Here is a 20,647-nt window from a genome sequence, read left to right as displayed (position 1 = left end):
CCTTGATTAATAAAGTTTGGTTCACACTGGAGCTTATTCTGGCAAACTGAAAGACATCTTAAATTCAGGAGAGAGAGGTGAATAATGACAAGCAACCGCTCGGAGTTCAAACCTCAACACAGGGATTCAGATGATTAAGGAGCAAAAATACACAACGTGCTGGAGTAAAAGACTTCTGTAAAAGGGGAATTGTTGATACTCGATGAGCAACTGATGAAGCGAGCACACAAATCAATAAATTTGTCTTTTTAAGCTTACGAAAAAAGTTTATAGCTTAAGGGTTAGTCAGGATGATATTGCAACAAAACACTTTAGAATTGCACTCATCACATCATCCAAACAAATCTACTGAATTTATATTGAGATGAGAGATCAAATTTGTCTGGGCATCTGAAAAAGCGTTTTGCATTTCATTCCATATGTTTACCACAAGAGGGCAGAACTGCACCTAAAATGTAGACCTAAAATGCAAACCTAAAATTGCTGACTGAAAAAAAAAAAAAACAACTGAAAACTTCACCTAAAATTAAACACTATTGAGAATTGTAAAAAAAAAAAAAAATCTTAATTATTTGAATGAAACTGATATCATCAAAAAGATGCATTGTTTTTTTAAGTGCTTTTAAATAATGGTTTTAAAAGCAAACTTGAATTAAAATCTTACATACTTCAAACACAAGAGATACAAAGATTTTCCATATCAAAGTTTATTGCTGACATGCATGTAGAGATTTGATGAAGTACAAAAATATGTCTTTTATACAAATTTGTTTTTCATCTCTGTACATTTACCCAGTTTTTTTTTTCTTTGACACCATTCTAACCGAGCAGCTTACAACATCAAATGTTCAGGCTTTTGACCTGTTTAATCATGTTTTGTTTTACACCAGATTTAGATTTTCCAGTTTTAGCAAAAGATGCAAAAAAAAAAAAGTAACAATTCTAAAGAGAAATCTCCCAATTTATGAAACATCTGCACAAAGTGGCCTAAAAAGAAAAGAAAATCTAAGCCAAACTTAACTTTCAGTATCTTCCCTTGCAGTGTCTCTGTGTTTTTTGTTTTTTTTCGTTTTTTGGGTGTATTCATAATTTGCACAATACCCACATCCACTCCAATTTCTGCTGCATCTTGTGGCATGTCTTGCTAATTAGAATCATGCACTAATTGCTTTGAAATTGTATACAGAGTTAAAAAAAAAAACGTACACTTTTCATGCTGCAGATAGAATTTGGACATCATGAAACTGTCTATGCAAGGGGGTTGCAGTAAACTAACGTAGGGGGCATATTAAACAAAAATTTACTAATTTCTTTTATCTAGGTTTTGGGTACAGACTACACAACCACATCAACAGCAGCCATATTGCAACTTTACAAATTTGCTATGATATAATGGCTTTCGTGAGAACTCTACATGGACCTAGCATATAGCCTTGAGGCACTCCTTTTTTAATATAAGGACTTTGATTTACTCACAAAAAGCCTCTCTCCATCAAGTCACGCCTATTATCCACTACGATACTGCTTTACAACCAAATATATTCACATTGAGTTGGGAAAAACTAATGCTTTCAATCGTGGCTTGTGTAGAAACATTGGTGCAATTTTTTCAAATAATACCCTGCACTGGGGTTTGCACTATTGACGCCTATTCGCCATTACAATGTCTTTCACACTGGCCAGAGTGCGGTATCATCCTTATCTAGCAAGATAAACTCTACATCGATTCTACATGTCATGCTAATGTGCACGATAATTTAGTTGACTTAAAATAGAGCTATGCAAAGTCAGTCACCTAATTAGTGTAGCTTAATATACCGACAGGATTGTTGCAATAATTATTCAAGAATAAAAAAAAAAAAAAAAAAAAAGGGAAAAGATAGACAATAAAGCAAAACCTTCACTGAAGATAGAAGAAAAAACGTGAGAGATCACAGCAATGCTTTTGAGTGATATATGATCTCTACATTTACCATGGCAGATGAATTGAAAACAGCAAATAAATTAAAATGAAAACCGAAAGGTACAGATATACTACCAGGCTGTACGTCTTCAAAAGATGAAATTAAAGTGGAGATTAAAAGGACAAGCCAAGCAGCTAGTCATAAGCTCAGAGATCTACAGTACTGAATGACATTTTCACCTAATGACACAAGTGGAGCCAAACATAAAGGCATTGCAAACTAAGCCACAGGTCGATGTAAGCCAATCGCCTATTATACTAAGATATATTCTAGCATCAAAAGTACATATTCACTGCTCACGGTTGAGTTGAAAATCTGTTGATAATCTAAGGCAAGATATCCCACAGTTATGCTTTATACACATGGGGTAGCTTAAAACAGGTCTGAAAAAAAGTCAAATGACATTAAGAATACAACTCCTTGTAATATTCTCACACAATAAACAGATTGAGAGGAGTGAGTTTCATGGCATTTCCTTGCTGATGATCATGAAGTATTCAATAATCAGAGATGGAAATGAGTGGTAGGTAAGAGAATAAAAAGAAAAACTAAAAGAAACAATCCCCTATGCAACTGGTTTCTTTGTATCACTGTGGCCAAAAACGTTCCCTAGCGGCCAATCTTCGATCCCTGAGCTGCAGCTGAAATCTGTGTGGGGAACGAAAGCACCGGAGATACAGAACATGGCAGAAGATGCACTTTGATGACTTGGCATGCTATCAGAGGGTGAGTGCTCTTGACGGAGGGACACAAAAGGAAAGGAGGGCTTAAGGGCTGTGCTTACAGGGCTTATCTTGGCTTAGACTTCCGCATGACTGCCGGATCAGCTGCCCCGCTTCCTGACAGTTTCATCCCATCACCAGCTGTCCCGTATCTCATCTTTTTCTAAGCACAGCCCTGTGATGAGTTCCTGCATGACACACACCAAAATCAACAAAAGTACCACCTAGCTCAGCTCTCAGGAGTCCGCTGTAATGGCATATCACATGATTAAATGTGCATTTCCATTTGGTCGAATACACAGGAAATGGTGATTTTGCACTTTCTGCTGCCTACTGATTGGCCGATAGCAAGAGAGGGGAAAAAAACGTACCATATCCACTGGTTTGGATGCCAAGTTATGCTTTTGGTTGTATGCATCCAGACATAGATGCTAGCTGCCAACAGAAACCCATTCAAATAGAGGAAGGAGAAACATGCGCTATGATTTCAGTAATATGAGGTTTTTAGCTTTCTAACTTGTGATACTTAACATCTTCAAATGGAAAAAGAAGACAGTAATCTTACTTAAAATGCTACCATTTTAGAAGGAGAGGAGGGGGAAGCTTATTTAGATTGTGAGAAAAAAATACAAATAAAATCACTGGTTTTGAAACAGAATGGTTACACAACCACAATGCTAATGCTCTTGAGCCTGTGCTTGTCTCCCCTCAATATAATTAGTCCTGCTTTCATAAGAATGGACAGCATTGTTAAAAACGGACTAAGAAAGGAGGAAATGGAGAGATTGAAAAAACGGTAAGATGTAGATTTGCAGTCATAGATACAGATGGGAGCGGAACAGACGAACTGGTTGAGGGGACCAGAACAAAAGGGTTGATCATGTGATCCGAGGCGTTCCTGTAAAAAGTGCTGGGGGAGATGTGGATGGGAAAAGGGTGGTTGTCTGTGATCTGCTACATGATTCTGTTGGGGTATTGCTGAAAATGTGTGTGTCTGTGCGTGTGAGAGAGAGAGAGAGAGAGAGAGAGAGAGAGAGAGAGAGAGAGAGAGACAGAGTGTGTGTGTGTGTCAGATTTAGGCAAGGATTGGCATGGTGGAGATGATGTTGGTGTCTCATTGTGTGCCGTCCTTAGGTAGAGTTTGTGTCCTAGGCCAATGAATGGAGCAACAGAGTGCTGAGCGGTTCCTTGGCCTGTGTTTGTGACTGCAAGACTCAGGCTGGATGCTCACACAAACACACTCTCACACGCAAGTGTACATAAAAGTGTGCGCCCAGTTCCAATGGCTCACTCCACTCCAAGTGACCCCCGCCTGTGGGCAGAATGGCCGTGCTACTTCCGCAGGAAGCGCTGGGCCAGTATTGCGGCATCAAGAGGGCTGATTGGCTGAGCATCGTGGCCGAGGCGCCTTACCGGAGGCACGTTACCGAAATGCCTCTTGCTGAGGAAGTTCTTGGTCTCGTGGATAGTGTTCTTCTCTTCCGCCAACAAGAGCTGTTGCCTCATGTAGTTCTCAAATTCGTATTGAGACGACTCCTCTGTCACTTTCGCCTGGGGGGGACAGAGAGAGACTGTTTCAGTGCCAGAAAGTACCTCATGTTAATGCAGTTTGAAGAGGAAGTTTCTATTGTAGTCCATGATGACATATTTATAAGATACAATTAACATGAACAAGTTGATAAGCCAGTTCATACATAATTGGCCGCAATGGTTTTAATGCAACATTTTACGCAACAATATTTAAGCAGTGTCTTTAAAACATAAAAAAATCAAAATAAAACGGTTTGAATGTGTATATATAAACACATACCAAATAAAACTGAAACCACTAGTTTAAAGAATGATTTACATATTAATTCAGCTTACATTTCATAAAAAAATGCCTTTCATATTATTGTAACACCTAAAAATGGTACTGACCTCCTGAAGATGTTCGGGGTGGTTAAGCTGATCATCTATGTCCGGCACCACTTGTAGAGGGCCACTCAGCGAGGACACAGATTGCCTGTTTAAAGATTAAAAAATAATGATAAATAAATAAATCTGTCAATGACAAATGGGAACTTTCAGATCTACAGACACCTTCTGCAAAATTGCAAAAATGTGGCGAGACAACATCGCTGACCCAAAATGACATCACCCCACCACATGGATTCCTAAGATGTTCTGTAAACTCTTACAAGACGTCTGGGCTAAAAATGGAACTATAAAGCTGATCTCAGTTCAGATGAGAGATGAGACGCACCAGGATGCGATGATGGCGCTCAGAGACTCGAGCACCTCAGTGGCAGTAAGCCTCTGCTGGGGGTCAAGCATCAGAAGCTTCCTGATCAAACACACTGTACTTTCTGATACCCGCCCATCCCTGCACAAATAAAACAGGCGCAAAGACACATAAGCATTTCCATCTGCAAAAATACTTTTTTTAGTCTTCAGTTAAAAGAATAGCTCCCCAAACAAAATAAAAAAGATAAAATTGAAGCACAGAGAGATACTAGAGAAACTCACTCAGGGATGGAGTACTCTGCTGCCTTGATCTTTCGGAAGAGCTCTTGAGGTATACTGTCGTAGAATGGGAACTGGCCATAGAGCATGGTGAACAGCACCACACCAAGCGCCCACATATCACTGGGTTTACCACGGTATGGACGACCTACATGGAAACACAAAGTGCAATTTTAACAAGCAGCTCTATAACAGTTTGCATATTCAATCAGACTAGAAACAAAACCTACACAAGAATGTACATATGAATCCGGACTGATTTACATTTAAGTGTCTGTGCAATCAAAACAGGACGCGTTTTTCTGGTAATTGAAGGGCTTACGCACAATTAAAAAGCATTATGCAAACTACTGCAACTTGTCTAAATTTTAACAGCCATTATTTCAGCCTTCAGCATCTTTGTAAATGTCTTTTCTGTCACTTTTAATCAAATCCATCTAATCTCAATCAAACGAATGTAAGTGTGCATATAAAACATATGCTACCAATAGTTTCAAAAGTTTTTCAAGTGCCCCAAAACCTGTTAACACTCACAATACTACTTTGTTTACCACCATAAATGGGCAGAACGCAATGTGCCAGAAGAGTAAAAATGAGTCATGGGAGCTTTTAAAAGAGGGGTTAATTAGGTAGTTTCTGTTTGGTAAACAGTGTGATTTGTATGGTATATTTTTCTGTAAGGTACACATTTTCTCTGCTTCTACTTTGACCCTACGCATGAGAAAGTGAAAAAAAGTGTGTGAGTGATGGAAAAATAGTGAGAGGGAGGGAGAGAGAGGGAGAGAGAGAGAGGGAGAGAGAGCAGGAAGTGTAGTTCCTCTCTGCATGACTCATTGTGATGACTCACTAAAGCAGCTCTCCCTTTGTTCTGCTGTCATATTCGGCTGATTTACTCCCGGTTTCTTTCTGTCATTTTACTGTGAATGGAGACCGCAAACAACAGCTCGACTGCACCTCGATTTAACATTCATGTTCGGAATGCACCATCTTACCAGAGCCTCTATCCATGGAAAAACCCCGAAAACACATGAAAGACAGTTCTGGAAAGGTGGTGGTGTTTGATATTTTAGCTAGTCAACTAAACAAACACGATTTAACAGCAGGGATCTTCAACTTTGTATCATACAGTACAAACAGCACTCTGCACACAATATTATTGAATGAATTATACAAACCAACGTCACATTGTTTCGTTTACATTTTTCACTGAGCTGATGGTGTCTTTGAATTAAGCAAAATACTAAGCGTTTCAGACGGACACCAGTGATGCCTTTATGCACAGTTTTTTTAACCATATACATGTATTTACATACTTTATACCTCATCCTAATCCATTTTCAATGCAAAAAATCTAAGGAGAGGCATAAAGTTACATTATATTTTAATTATACTTAAAGAGGTAATGACCTGAGAAATTCCCCTAATCTTTTGACAGATAAGAGGTCATTGTATTAGAAAAACAGGATGTAAGTTTTAAAACTATTGTGTTCCGAGAAACAGAAAATAGGACAGAACATAGTCTTTTATTTTTAAATCATGATATTTGTTTATGTACAAATCTTGATATCATTATAAGTAGACATCAGAGAACAGTACAAAAAAAAATTACCCCTTAATTTTAATATAATATGATATTAAGGAATATTTTAGGTTCAAATTCAAGCTAATCTTAATCTTAATGGACAGCAACTGTAGCATGCCAATTTTTTTTTTAATCTCCAAAAAATAATACAGACAAGCCACTTTTAAGTTTGTGAAACCAAAAAAGGTCATAATACTTTTAGCGTGTTGACTATTCAGTAACTGGACCATGCTACATAAACGTTTGACACACAAGATAAACACTTAGTCCCTTGTAATGAAATTACATCACTTGAGTGAACTTCAATTCCGCACAGAAAGAGAGAGATTGTTTGGAAAGATACATCTCGTGACACAACTGCTGTTTATTTGATCCGTCTCACTGCTGAGATCTGCTCGAGGCCATGACAACGAGCTTTAGGGAAGAGTTTTGCACGATGATGAGCTAACAGGTCAAGTCTTGCGGCACACAACACAAGTAATGACTTTAATAAACCTGTCTATTGCTCATCCATGCTGAGGGTTTGTGACTGCTGTCCTGATTAGGGCTGTGTAGGTGGTTGTGTTTATGAGCTTTGATTACAGTGGTGACATGGAGGGTGAGTCATGTGAATCACACAGACACACACACACACAATCCTCACCACTCAGGACATCTGGGCTGATGTAGGCTGGACTGCCTCGCTGGTCCTTTAACAGATCTTCCTCACTCACCAAATGCTTGCCAAGGCAAAAGTTTGTGATGGTGATCCGATGGGTCCTGCAGCACACAAAACACCAATAACGTCAAACAACTACGTAAAGGACATTGTAACCTAGCTTGTCCTTAAGAAAAGGCATACATTGTCTCTGAATTAAAATAAAAATACAGAGCTGATGGTTAGAGGGGAAGGAGTCTGGTAACATCTGACGACATCAAAAATATTGTTCCTTGAAATCTGTTATGACTTTGATATTCAATTCATTCCTACTGGTTGGATTAGTGAAATACAAGAGATATATACCTGTGTGTATACATAGAAAAAACTTTTACACTATACATCCATATCAAAACGAAACTCTAAATATTAGGTGAGTTGTGTTTGTATCTGTGCAAACATGCCTCTGATATTTTTGTCTATGTCATTAAATCTAATCTGTGGCAGGGAGCCATTCTGCCTTTCAGAAAGCAGAACCTAACATGACAGAACACACCGTGACTGCACTTGACAAACAAGTGAGTCACCTGTGGCTTCTCACAAGCTTGTAGATGACTAATCTTTGCACCTCAGAAAGGAAAGAACTACACTTCTTTTTTTTAGTGACAGGCATGCAATGAAAACAAGCACTCTAACACACATAGAAACACTTTCACGTAAAAAATGCATTCACATTTACAATGAGCAAAACTAACACGTCAGCTGACAGAGCTGAACTTGGGGACCTTTCAATGTGAGATTTCACACAGTCACAGCTGAAAAAAAAAACAAAAAAAAAAACACACCACTACAGCTACATCCTCTTTTCCCATGCTTCCCCAGTTACACTCTCACTTTCACACCCTGTCACACTTATGCTTAACAGTTACAAACAGGCCCGTTCCTGAAGCTTGATTTTTCTCAGCAGAGTTTCTCACTGATCGAAAGCTGATTACCATCTTTATTTAAAAAGGAGGGTCATGATTAAATTAGATTAGAAGAAAAAAAAACATTGTTAATCACAATGGACTATGTGGAAATAATGTTTAGTCTTTCCATCTTACATTGCATCTTTACCAGTTGCGAATGTTTGTAGTTTTCAAATTCAGTTTACTTTTAATGTTGCATTAACAGCCAATTTATCAAACACAACAAATCAAATGCAACAATATTTTCATGCATGAACTGGATCTGCTAAGCTCCAGATACATCACACTAAAGGATAAATCGTTGATGATTCTGTAAAGTTTATGTGGTTCAAGGCATTTAAATACGTAATCAAATCAAAAGTTTTGTTTAATGATGGTTACATGAAGCAAACTAATCCAATTTCATTGGTTTTCTCTTGTATGGCATAACTGCACCTTTTTTGCACTCTAGTTTCACGTGGCGTCAACAACTTCTAATGTTACTGCTCCTAATGTCTAAGCATTTGCGTCAATCTCAAGCTAGTTTTCATCATTGCAATAGTTTTAGCCTTAATATAAGCTTTTGTCTGGCTTCATCATGACCATGTGCCTTGGTTCCCAAGCAATAAGAGTCAGCAAGCATTTCTCCTCAGGAAATTCTCATTGCTCACTCTCCTCTTCCCGCACATGTGAAGAGACCAGAAGCCTCCCAGTCTCTCACTCCTGCTAAAATTAGCCTGTTTATGGGAAAAATAGTTTCAACGCATGAGGAAGTCTTGATGCCGAAATGTGGGATTTTGATGCAATTGTCTGGTATTTTGAGTTCCTCTGCTTGGGCAAGCAGTGTTGCAAGAGGAACAAAGCTAATGGTGAAAGCAAATGTACAGATCAGGCAATTTGTTCACTTTTATAGAGTCTTGATGGTGACAGCCATATGGTGCTCCCTGAAGAGCGGAGTGTGTAAGCTGTGAAGGAGGGAAAACTAGTATGAAGTAATGGGAACACACGCTTGTGAAATATGAGAGAAGATTCTGCACTACAGGTAGTTACTGACAAAATGCTGAGGATAAAAAATGCTTGAACTACCAGATTCGACAGTCAGTTTTGAAAGCCTGAGTGTCTTGTCAACAAAACACACACACACACACACACACACACACACTATGACTAATACCAAGAACTTTCCATTCTACACAAAGCCAACACTCTGCCGGCTGGGCAGGGTCGCACAAACAGTAGAATCAGACGGGTATTTGCAGAATGAAAGAGCAAGAGCTCTGCCAGCATTACACGAGTGTGACTCAGCTCTGAGCTATGGATCCTTTGGCAGAGGGCTTTATTATCTCCAGCTGGGACACGGTGTTCTGCTTTCTTGCTGAACTAAAGCAGACAGACCAGACTGCTCGGTTTCATCACCACAGGGTCCAGTGACAAATGAGGGTATGTGTGGATGTTTTCTTTTTTCGTTCAGCAATGATATACCAGTCCATGCCTATCCTGTTAATTGACTCCCGTGGAACAGGCATAAAATGCTCGACTCAATGGCACATGCAAAATAAAGATTAAAAACAAAACAAAACAAAAAAAAAAACGCACAAATGATCTGAAACTATGTGTTACTCAATTTTCAGATTTCCCAACACCTTTCTGAGGAAATGTTACATCGCTTCTTGGTAGTTTACCAAGCTATTTTATTTTTAGCCTAGCTAAATTTGTATCATTTTATTTTTGCTTTCCTGTCACTTTTTAAATTAACAGGACTAGAAGAGAAAGGAAGCGGGATGGGAAATAACAATCTCTCCTCAAGCAAGACTGCACCGACACAGCTCTGATATTTACCTTTTAACATTCTAAGTGCAAAACCCAGCTTTAGGAATTTGTGGGCATATACATCTATAAATAAACTCTAAATTCTGCCCACCAAGTTACCAGGTGAATTTCTGAAGCAAAAACCACAGAAATAACCACAATGACACATGCTCTTCCTTGAATGCCTACTTGTAAAAACCATCCAAAAAAATCAATTTGCTTATGCTCATTTGATCAAAAATACTCGATGAAGGGGTTAATGGCAAAAAAAATGGTGCATGATGCATACCTTCAATAAGCCAGGACGCAAGAAGTACAGTTAACCGTAAAGAGACGAGAAAAGGTTGTGAAGATGAAAAAAAACAGGCTCCACTCCTCCTCTCACTACACAAGCCACTGAGCTTATATGGTGTGACAGGTTTCATAATTAGACAAGCTGTGCACTTATGTGACCGAACTACAATATGTGAGAACTCAGCAGTGAGCAGCACATGCTGGCAAATGTGACAGGCAGAACTGAGGATTTTCAATTAGTCAGTGAGTCTCTCATTCCTGGGGACATTTGAAATGACAAAGACAACAGAACTTTGGAAAGCGTACCCGTTCCACAAGCAGCAGAAAACACACGTGGCGCATATGGTGTTTGGAGAAGGGTCTTTATGGATGAGGGATTGGGAATTCCACTAGGTCTATCCAATTCACAATGCTTGCCGATCTCGGATGCCTTCAAGCCAGCATGTGCGGTTTCATCACCCACCCGCCCTCATTCCCTGGCTCAATCATTCTCTCCTTTTTTTCCAGGGAATGAAACAGGGGCACGTTCCATGCCTACTCGTTTTAACTGGGATAGCTTCCCACTGCTCCCTACCCCTCCCTTTTCATCCTGTGGGGATGAATCCCACTCTCACTAAGTGCTCAAACGGAGAGAGGTCAATAAAGCCAGATGGTGTTTCATGAGACCCCAACAGAGGGCTGAGCACACAGAAAACTCCACCAGCACAGCAGGTAAAAGAAAAATGGAGGAAGAAGTCTTACCTTTTATTAAGCACCATGTTTCCAAGCTTCAAGTCTCTATGCACGATGTTCTTCTACAAAGGCAAAAACAGTGAACGGTTACTATATTTACCTAAAGATATGGGCTACACTTTCGACAGTATGAATCACACAGTAAACATAAAATATCATGTGCAACCATGTTACTTCTGGAATACGACAAAGTTCCAAATAAAGCAAAATATTAAATTAGAAAAAAAATAGCATGACTTCATTTTATCAAGGGGAAACCACAGCAGGTAGTTGCAAGTGAAGGAGTTTGGTAGCAATGAGCCAAAAAATAAAAAATAAATAAAAATAAAAATCTAAAAATGACATTTGATTCAAGTGCTTTTGTTAACTAAAACTACTAAAAATATTTTTGGTGACTGAAAATTACATCAAAATGTTGCCATGGTAACTAACTGAAATAAATGTTGAAGTACTACTAAAATTTGTAAAACTAAACCTGAAATAAAACTGAATTTAAATCTATATGAAAAAAAAATACAAAAACATAAAACTACTAAAACTTAAAATAATTAAAAATAATAATAGTATATAAATACTACTAAAATAACAACAATGTATACATATTAAAGGTGCAATTTGTAAGATATTTGCAGTAAAATCTCCAAAAACCACTAGGCTAGTGTTATATATTTTTGTCCAGCTGATTACTAACAATATCTCTAATGTTTTCAACTACTTGTAAATCATGAGAAATTCCCATTCTAAACAGTGACACGGGGCAGTGCCGTGGACAAATGTGGAAGTAGTGTCTAGCGTACAGCAAACCACTAGCTTGCTTCAAGCAGTTCCTTATTTACTACTTCTTGCACATTTTATGGTGGATTGTGTTCCTTATTTATGGAACATAATTACTGTTTACCGTCTGCCGCTGGTTCTGTCAACAAAGACTGCTCCCGTAAACGTAAGCGTACGGGTCAACCAAACGACCCAAGAAGAGTTTGGGACAAGAGGAGAGGAAGAGCGAGGATCAATATCGGTCTTGCATTTTCTAGATGGAGAGAGCTTCGCGACAAACTTCAACTAGAAAGAGATGCCGATCTTGCTAGTGTTTTACTCGATAGAGTTGATCTGTATTTTTACGCTATAATAACGATCAACAAGATTAGTATTATGGGGCAAACACGCCAAACGCGGGGCATCGCGTCTCTAGACCCACGCGAGGATGCATCTTATCCATAGTCTGATCGCGTCTTTGCATTGACTTTGTATGTAATCTACTTGCGCAAATCATTGAACTCGCGCTTGCCATGTATGCCCAATTATTGTGTCTGAATGTACATGAGTGCATATATTTGTTGAACAAGAATAGTTTCGTTTTCATATCGTCTGATTGATAGCCGTCAACGGTTGGGTAGAAGACAACAAATCCCATCATTCCACGCTCTTTCTTAGCATCATCAAATCACATGATTGTTATTGTTTTGGTACTATGCCCTCTAGTGGCAGGTCCTACAACCTGTACCTTTAACTGATATTTTGTCAGTTCCTGTATTCCTTGGAATACAAACTCCTGACCTTGTTATTTCTAGTGCCATGAAGAAAGTTGTCAAGAAAAATAGACAATTTTGATTTCAGATGAGCAAAACTCATTTGACTATTTACTACAAAACTCAAGACTTTAAAAGCAGTTCGCAGCTCACCTTATGCAATGCCTCCACCACTCTCACTACATCATAGAAAATAACGATGGCCTCGCGTTCGCTCAGTCGCTTCTCTTTGATGACGTAATGCTGCAGGTTGATGAGGTCGGCGGTCTTGTCACTGAAGTCGTGGGCACAGAGGCAGTCAAGCGCCAGACAGATTCGTCTCTTCATCTTTCGCACTTTGTTGGCCTCCATGTCCTCGACAATCTCACAGGAGCGGTCCTGAGATGGAGATGTGGAAGAGAAAATGCCTTAGAAAAGATTTTTGCAGAGAATAATGGGACAGCATAAAAAACTTTACCTCAGACAGCCCAGCGGTGCATTTAACAATGTGTAACAAAGCAAACTGAACGATTAAGCTTTTGAATGGAGCTAAAGAAGAAAAATACAGGGTTTAAAGAACAAGATGACGGTAATGGACTGGCAGTACAGAAAACACAGCAGAGGTTCTCCTGTATGCCTCGCCATGTGCAACAGCTTGAATGATGAAAGCCCTCCTTCAGTCACCTGAGACTGGGGTCAAAAGAGGGCCATGAATCGATCGGCAGTGTGGTTTCTGTTTGCATTGACTGCGCCTTTGAACACAAGAGGCGATCCATAATTAACTGGCCCACTCTAGAGAGAAGCTATAATAAGCCAATCAATACTGCAAGCTTCAATGAATGGCCCTGACAGCACAGAACAGCTTGTTCTGGAGCCGATTTCCATCAGGAAAGAAAGGAGAGGTCTAGATATAGATTAAAAACTGTAAGAGTGAAAAAGAAAGCATCTTGCTCAAAGAGAAAGTAAGTGGTGAGTCACTGCGAGCCCTTTGTGATGAAAAGAAAAACAACTGAAGGAACAATGATAGAACAAATTAAGTTGTGGGAATGAGAATGTACAGTACGGGAGGGAATCTTTAGGCATCTTACAAATCGATTCAATTTTGATTTAATGAGGCATAGCCAGATTCCAAAACAAGTCAATTGTGCATTTCAATTTTGAAAGACAAATCTTTGATGAGTTAAGGTGGATTGTGGACAGATGTGTACTCTGATCTGCTAATGAAAAGAAAAATAACTGATATAATAACCTAGATGATGTAAAATGAAATGCTCTGTTAGACTATATGAATAGTTCAAATTTTGGTTACACGCATTCTTCAATATATTTTTATTTTATTCAGCAGAAGAAATAAATTTTATGTGAACTATTCATTTAACCACCTTAATTTTGTCATTTAGTTTCTATGATCCGTTTTCAATTGTGTGACACTGTCCTGTGTAAGAGTGGAGAATTTTTTTTTTTTTTCAGAATTATTAATAATTCATAAATATTATCAATTTGTGTGGCTCAAACCAGAAGCATGAGAAAGAATCATGACGCATCAATGATGTTCAAGATGCCAAACAATTCCAATTAAAGCATTGTGACTGACATTAAGAAACTGTAATGACACATTGTACACATAAGCTACTCATAATTGGTCTTACCTGGAAGAGGCCGTGATGGTGCACCACTCCTTCTTGGTTTGAGAGCAGTGACAATAAAGAATACTCTGTATGCAGGAGCATTTTCCCTTGCCTTTCTTCCTGTGTCTCTCCTGCTGTGTCCCCACGTTCTTCCAGGGTGAGAATCTACAACAAAGGTCGAAGGTAAGAAGACACCACACCACTAGATTCTGGGAGTCTCTTATCTTCACTGTGATGACATACTGAGCTATCAATGATCTTGAGGCAATACAGAAGGTCCATTAAAGACTTTATCTACAGAGGGGACAAAGATAAGTCCCTCACATATCCTTCAACACATCTGGACAACCATCCGAGGGACACTAGACATGGAGTGGGGTTAAAAGGTTAGACTCCAGGTTGACAAGCACCTTTCTTTCAAGCCCCACCACTAACAGGCTGGTGCATAAACAAAGATGTCTGATGGTCATCTCTGAACCATAGTTGGTCATGAATTGGACAATATTGTGAAGATTTGTTGAGGCAGGTCAAAGGTTCATGCAAACAGTGAGAGACACACAGGGGCTTTTGTGTTCAGAAGCAGTGTCACTTCCCTGGTCAGGACATGTTTGAATCACATGGGAGGGGTTTTGAAAACCGTTTCCTTCTGTATCACCTCACATCGGGTTTTAAATGGCACTTTGGCTAATCAAATACCCCCAAATTTTTAAAAGGGGACAAAAAAAATTAATTAATAATTTTTCCAATTAATGAAGATCTTTAAAAAGTCTCACTGATCCTTCACTGAATTCATCATAGCAGTTACTGAATAAACATCAACTTGTCATTAAAATTTGAACATTTTTAATAAAATGCATAAAAAAGTGCTGTTCTTTTGAATTTATCTGTTCATCGAAAAAATCCTGAAAATTTCCACAAAAATAAATAATGGCATACACTACATTTGAACATATATTGAAACAGAAAACAGTTATTGAAATAATAAAAAAAAACATTAATCTTATCAAATAAATGCAGTCTCGGTGAGAATAGATGAAAAAAAAAAATCTAAAAAAAACTTTGTATCTTTTTAATAACTGATTCAGCTCCAAAGTTTTATTACAGTATAATCTATCATACACCCCCCTTCCCCATGCAATCTGATCACATTGTGTCACAGGACATGAATTTGGGGGCAGATATAAATGGTGATCTATCTCGCCTGACCACTTGTGCTCCCCCAAGATGTTAACACCCATGTAAACAAGGTCTAAAAAAAGTACTCACTTTTAGCTGGTAGAAATCATCTGTCCCATCTTTTCTGGCTAGACACTGCACTATACTCTGCACAGGAGAGTTTCCCAGCCGTGGACCTGTTGAGATGGGGAGGAATAAAAAAAAAAAGATGTGTGAACAAATGCAAAAGGTGTTCTCAGAACAGAGCACAGCAATTCCCTTTGAGGCCAATCATAAACACTGTTATCACAGCACCCTGCACTACCACGTCACACTGCTATTTCCAACTGCGACGGATGCATTTCAAAGACAAGATGGCAGTGTGATAGAGGCATACAGGGAAAGACCTGCAGATTCAGATGTGAAGCTGTCAATCTAAAACGTCTCTGTAATTCTTTTCGAACAGAGGCCTCAGAACGGAGCTTATACTACCTCCTCCTCCTCCTCCTCCCTCTCGTCTGCATTGAAACACAAAAACATAGGGCTAGTGTTGAAGGTTCACTTGCATTACCCTAGGCAGCTTACCTAAAACAAAGGGACCGACTCTTTTAGCATTGCCAGATATCCCAGGACAAAGGAGCTTGCTGGGTCTGCCGGAAGACTCTCCGGCCCCTCGGTCCGAAGCACGGCGTTTAGACATTCTGCAGATCTGAAAAAGGGTTGAGGAAGTGTTAATACTCGATTGATAAAACAACCTGACTTGCAACCAGACAAATGTGACTTTTTGACTAAAATCTTAAACGCATCCAAACAAAGAAACCCATGACACGCATTCCATTGTTGCCTTGAGGGACAATAGCCAATCCAATGAGATCTTTCAGTTTACACCACCACCAAAGTGTTTGTTATAAAGTGAGCAAATAACAGGTGGTGGAAGGTGATCTAGCAAGAGATCACCTAGGTCAGATAACAGTCAGGCGCCATTAACACCTCTGCCCCTGTATGAATGACAACACATCAGGGGCCGTTTGCATGAGCAAAAAACAGCAGGTGTGATTTGATGATGTGACTTCCATGATCGCGTCCCATTCACAAACAGCGCCACCAACCACAACTCACTCAAGAAAGGCAACTGTTCAGCACCAATTGATCTCAAATTGATTAAATAACCAATGAATCTTGAACTGCAATTTAATCTGCTGTTGCAATTCGTGTTTTCCCCCTTTACTATTTGTAATCCTTCCGTTCCTCAATCTGCATGGGTTTATCTGCAAATCTCTATGGCGTAATCTGCATATTACAAGATTGCAATACTGACTGGCCTGCAACAAGAACTGCTTTGAAAGGAAACACATTCAGATATCACAAGAAGTGCATTAGTTATGGTCAAACATTCAGGATGAAGGGCTTATTTCAGAGAACGCCTGCTTGTTGTGTTTGGTTCTTCTAGAATCTGATTATCGTTTCTGTGGTTCTACAGAAAGGCATTTGCTGCTACGGATGGATACAGCATGATTCACACAAGCCCTGGAGTTTGCACTGGTGACAATTTGTCAGAAATATGAAATGCTGCTGTTTGACACCAATGGCAGTGTGACAAAAGCAGCCTCCAGACGTCATATCACAATGCAAGCGGGGGGTGAGAGAGTGCATTTAGTGTCGCGGACAGTTCTGCACCCCTTGGGCTCTTCAAAATCAATCTCAACTCTGTTTAAATTAAGGGACAATACAGAGACTGGGCATGAAATCCCATTCATACAATGACAATCAATGTGCTCTAATAGCAAATACATGCAAATTAGGACTCAAATGGCATCCGAATTTTGAATTACAGAGAGTTGTGATTCACTTTTAAGCTATAAGCTTGGTCGCACAGTAATTCTGAATGAAACAGACATTGAAATGTAATTCTGCAACAGATCACACAGCTTGACTCGAGGACGTAGGAGGGGGTACAGTTGGCAGTTATCGCAGATCATTTCACACGTTTAGTTTTTTTTTTTGTCTTTCTGGACCCAGACTGTTGACAATGTGACAGACGGGGGTGAGAGACGTGATTGCTTTCTCATCAACCCTTTTGACATGCATTATTGGAGATCTGACATCTTTAAAGCACCATGGCTTGCAAAGAACACGTCTCTACATTGGCTCAACCAAGAATGAGAATGTGACCTGCAACCTCAAAGGAAACAAACAAACAAAAAATTATCTTGACTCAAACAAGATGTTTTTCTGTGGAACAGAAAAGGAGATGCTAGACGGTGCAAGTAAACATTCACTTCCTCTGTAATTGAGAGAGAGCGAGAAAACGTTGCTAATACGCAATACATCTCTAATATTAACATATTCTTTTGTGTTCAATTGAACTAATGAAAATTAAATAAGTTTTTAAAACATAATAATTAACTGATGACCAAACCTTCTTTTTTGGTGAACCATCTCTTTAATAACAACACGATGATGATGAAATCGTGTTATACGAAGGATTACTCATAATGCTTTGCATTCATCAGACAGAATGGATGCACTGTGAGGACCATGGCATTATACAAACATCAAAGTCATCAGAGAAGCGAAATATCATCTCTGCATGATTTAAACGCTCTGATCCACTCAGTAGCAGAACATTTTAATATTTTATTAGATCTAACAATATGCTAGCTGTCACTGCACGCAAACTTGAGAACCTGGCAACCTCCGAGCGCCGACTGGCAGCTTGATGCAACCCCTATCAGATGCGCGTTTTTGCACACGTATCGTTTGATATTTGGATGTCTAAGATTTTTGGTGTGTAAAAACAAGTGACTAATGCTTCCATTTATAGCTAAAATGACAGCAGAGGGAATAGAGACAGGAACACTTCAATGTGATGATAACAGTACACGGCGTAACGTACATTGCCAACCAGCTAACGTTACAAGTAAAATATAACAATGATCACTAATATATTTGACTTTAATACGCGTGTGTAAGAAACAAAGTTCGCGCTCTTATTAATACAACGAGCCTAATCAATTGGTCTAGCATTTGCAAGCGAAAACCTGCTTATTTTTCTTTGTATTCTTGCATATACAGTCTATATCGCAACATATTTAAAATACGACAATTTAATCGTTGCAAAAGCGCGTTTATTTGAATTTCAAGACGAAATGAAAGCCCAGAAGGCCAATGAGTTCACTGTGTCCCCTTAACGGACAGTGAAAATCTCCTCAGTCGAACGTCGGGCCATTTAACAACTTACCAAACCGCCGAGGGAATCCTCTGTCGTACACTAATTTCCACTCATTTCGGGCCGATTAAATGTTCAGCAGGGCTGCACCGACATTTAGACTCCACCACGAAGCGGTTTGTTTCAAGCGAACTGGAGAAATTTCACGATTACCGACAGGGGTTTTGAGGGAAAAGCCTTCTTAGGACAACTGATCACATCTTTCCATAGCAGCACCACCTGACAACGGAAATGACGCACATGCTCTGAGTGACGGATCGGCGCGTCCAATAGAAAATTATGTTTGGTGTTCCCGCCCCTTTACGTGCGTTCTTGAGATTGGCATTCTTCGCTTAGTGTGGAATGATAAACGTACGCACTGTGTAAATGAGCAGTAGAGTAGGCTGCTAGTACTGCATAACTTTTTTTTTTTAAAGTTTTGATAAATGTGCAGTTTTGTTTAAAAAAATAATAATAATAAGAAGAAGAATTACAATGGAAATCAGTCGCCATAAACGAAAATAAGAAATAAAAACTGACTCTAAGCAGTACTAATGAAACATAATAGACACATTTATATTATTCAGTGAATAATGTTTTGATGCCAAAGGTTTTTTCAGCTCCGTCACAGTAATGTTTCTTTAAAATATGCATGTGTATTAATATAATATTAAAGTTCTGAGTTGACTGAGGACAGGTGGGTTTAAAGGTTATGAGTCATATTAGGCCATATGTCTTCATTTTGCTAAAATAAAGAAAATCTATAAAAAATAAGTAGCATTTGTGTTAAGGAATCTTCTTTGAAACGCTGGTCCTTTAAATTCTGCAGTGGGACGTGACTCAAGAATCAAGTGTCAATAGTGTGAAATAAACATGACATATGGATTACACCCAAGGTTAAAGAGTAAATAAATGGATTAAAAAAATAATCTACCTCTGTTCATGAGAATGCAGCAAACCTCTGGGGTTTCTTGCATGCACAAGACCTTTGAAATCATATCCAAATTTAGATCCCCCAACACTAACCAGCTTCACCCACAACAGCAGGTTTCAATTCAGTGGGCTGGTGCAGAGCTGCATGTCAAACAGAGAATGTTTTAAAGGGCAATAGCTGATTTAAGGCTTTGCTGTCTTCTTGTCTTGACTCAGCATGGCCTTTGCTTTAAAACACACTTTTATAAGCCTGTGGCTAAACATTTGCCAACCCACGGTGTGTGGGGAGGAAACTGCATCATATTTTAGTGCACTTGTCTAATAAAGAGGTAGTGGATTTGAAAAAGGCTGCAAGGACAATTTCATGAGTGCACACGTTACTATAACATCTGGACATAGCATTTATAGTCTGTCTCAATACCTCTATTTCTTTACTTTCCTTCAAATAACCATCTCATGTTCTTGGAATAAGGGCTAAACTGGAATAGGTTATAATAAAAAATGTGTCAAATTAATATCTATTATTCTATAATTTGTTTTATTTTAATATTATTTATAGATCTATCTATCTATAAAAATATATATATAGTAGTGCATATGTGACAAGACTTGAATGAAAATAAATCTGTTGTTGTTTTTAATAATATTCATGATGTTCTGTAAGATCAAGTGTCCCACAAATGCAGCAGTGCACACAGTCACATCAAGTCTAAATATTTTGTGCTGTGGGATTTAAAAAAGCACAGTTAATGAATATTATAAGTTTTTTCCCATGGAGGAACAACTGACAGCAATTCATTCATAACTGTGTGGGTGAGAAATTCGTCTCCCACGACTATTCAAATGAACACAGGGGTTTTCAGTGTAGCTTGTCTGGAAAAGTCATAACAGATAAAGTGCTTAAACAGCATATGCCAGAGAGAGAGACTTGGAGGGTTAGGGGGAAAATGCAACAACAAGAGATTTATTTCATAAAGTTTACATTCCCTTCACATAAAACCACAATCAGATTTCTTTCAAAATTCT

The 20,647-nt window shown here is 38.8% G+C and overlaps 1 protein-coding gene across 1 annotated transcript; it reads right to left on the bottom strand.

The window, feature by feature from the left end:
* Positions 1 to 691: 691 nt before the first annotated feature.
* Positions 692 to 18,955, bottom strand: LOC128030507 (serine/threonine-protein kinase 40). Its single transcript, XM_052618193.1, has 11 exons — positions 18,722 to 18,955; positions 16,066 to 16,189; positions 15,592 to 15,677; positions 14,347 to 14,490; positions 12,872 to 13,096; positions 11,202 to 11,254; positions 7,417 to 7,532; positions 5,195 to 5,339; positions 4,932 to 5,051; positions 4,607 to 4,691; positions 692 to 4,237 (listed from the first exon to the last, which is right to left on the bottom strand). The coding sequence occupies exons 2-11, from the start codon at positions 16,178 to 16,180 to the stop codon at positions 4,019 to 4,021; spliced, it is 1,308 nt and encodes a 435-aa protein (XP_052474153.1). The 5' UTR covers positions 16,181 to 16,189; positions 18,722 to 18,955; the 3' UTR covers positions 692 to 4,018.
* Between the last annotated feature and the right edge of the window lie 1,692 nt (positions 18,956 to 20,647).

This window comes from Carassius gibelio, chromosome A16, assembly GCF_023724105.1.
Source record: "Carassius gibelio isolate Cgi1373 ecotype wild population from Czech Republic chromosome A16, carGib1.2-hapl.c, whole genome shotgun sequence".
NCBI classification, from domain to species: Eukaryota; Metazoa; Chordata; class Actinopteri; order Cypriniformes; family Cyprinidae; genus Carassius; species Carassius gibelio.
Note: the sequence above shows the minus strand (reverse complement) of the source record. Positions and strands in the feature narration are given on the sequence as shown.

Coding starts and splice junctions, on each gene's coding strand:
- LOC128030507 (XM_052618193.1), bottom strand. CDS start 16,180: ATGTCTAAACGCCGTGCTTCGGACCGAGGGGCCGGAGAGTCTTCCGGC. Junction 7,533..11,201: donor AACATGGTGCTTAATAAAAG/GTAAGACTTCTT, acceptor TGTGTGCTGCAG/GACCCATCGGATCACCATCA. Junction 4,692..4,931: donor AGCGCCATCATCGCATCCTG/GTGCGTCTCATC, acceptor ATCTTTAAACAG/GCAATCTGTGTCCTCGCTGA.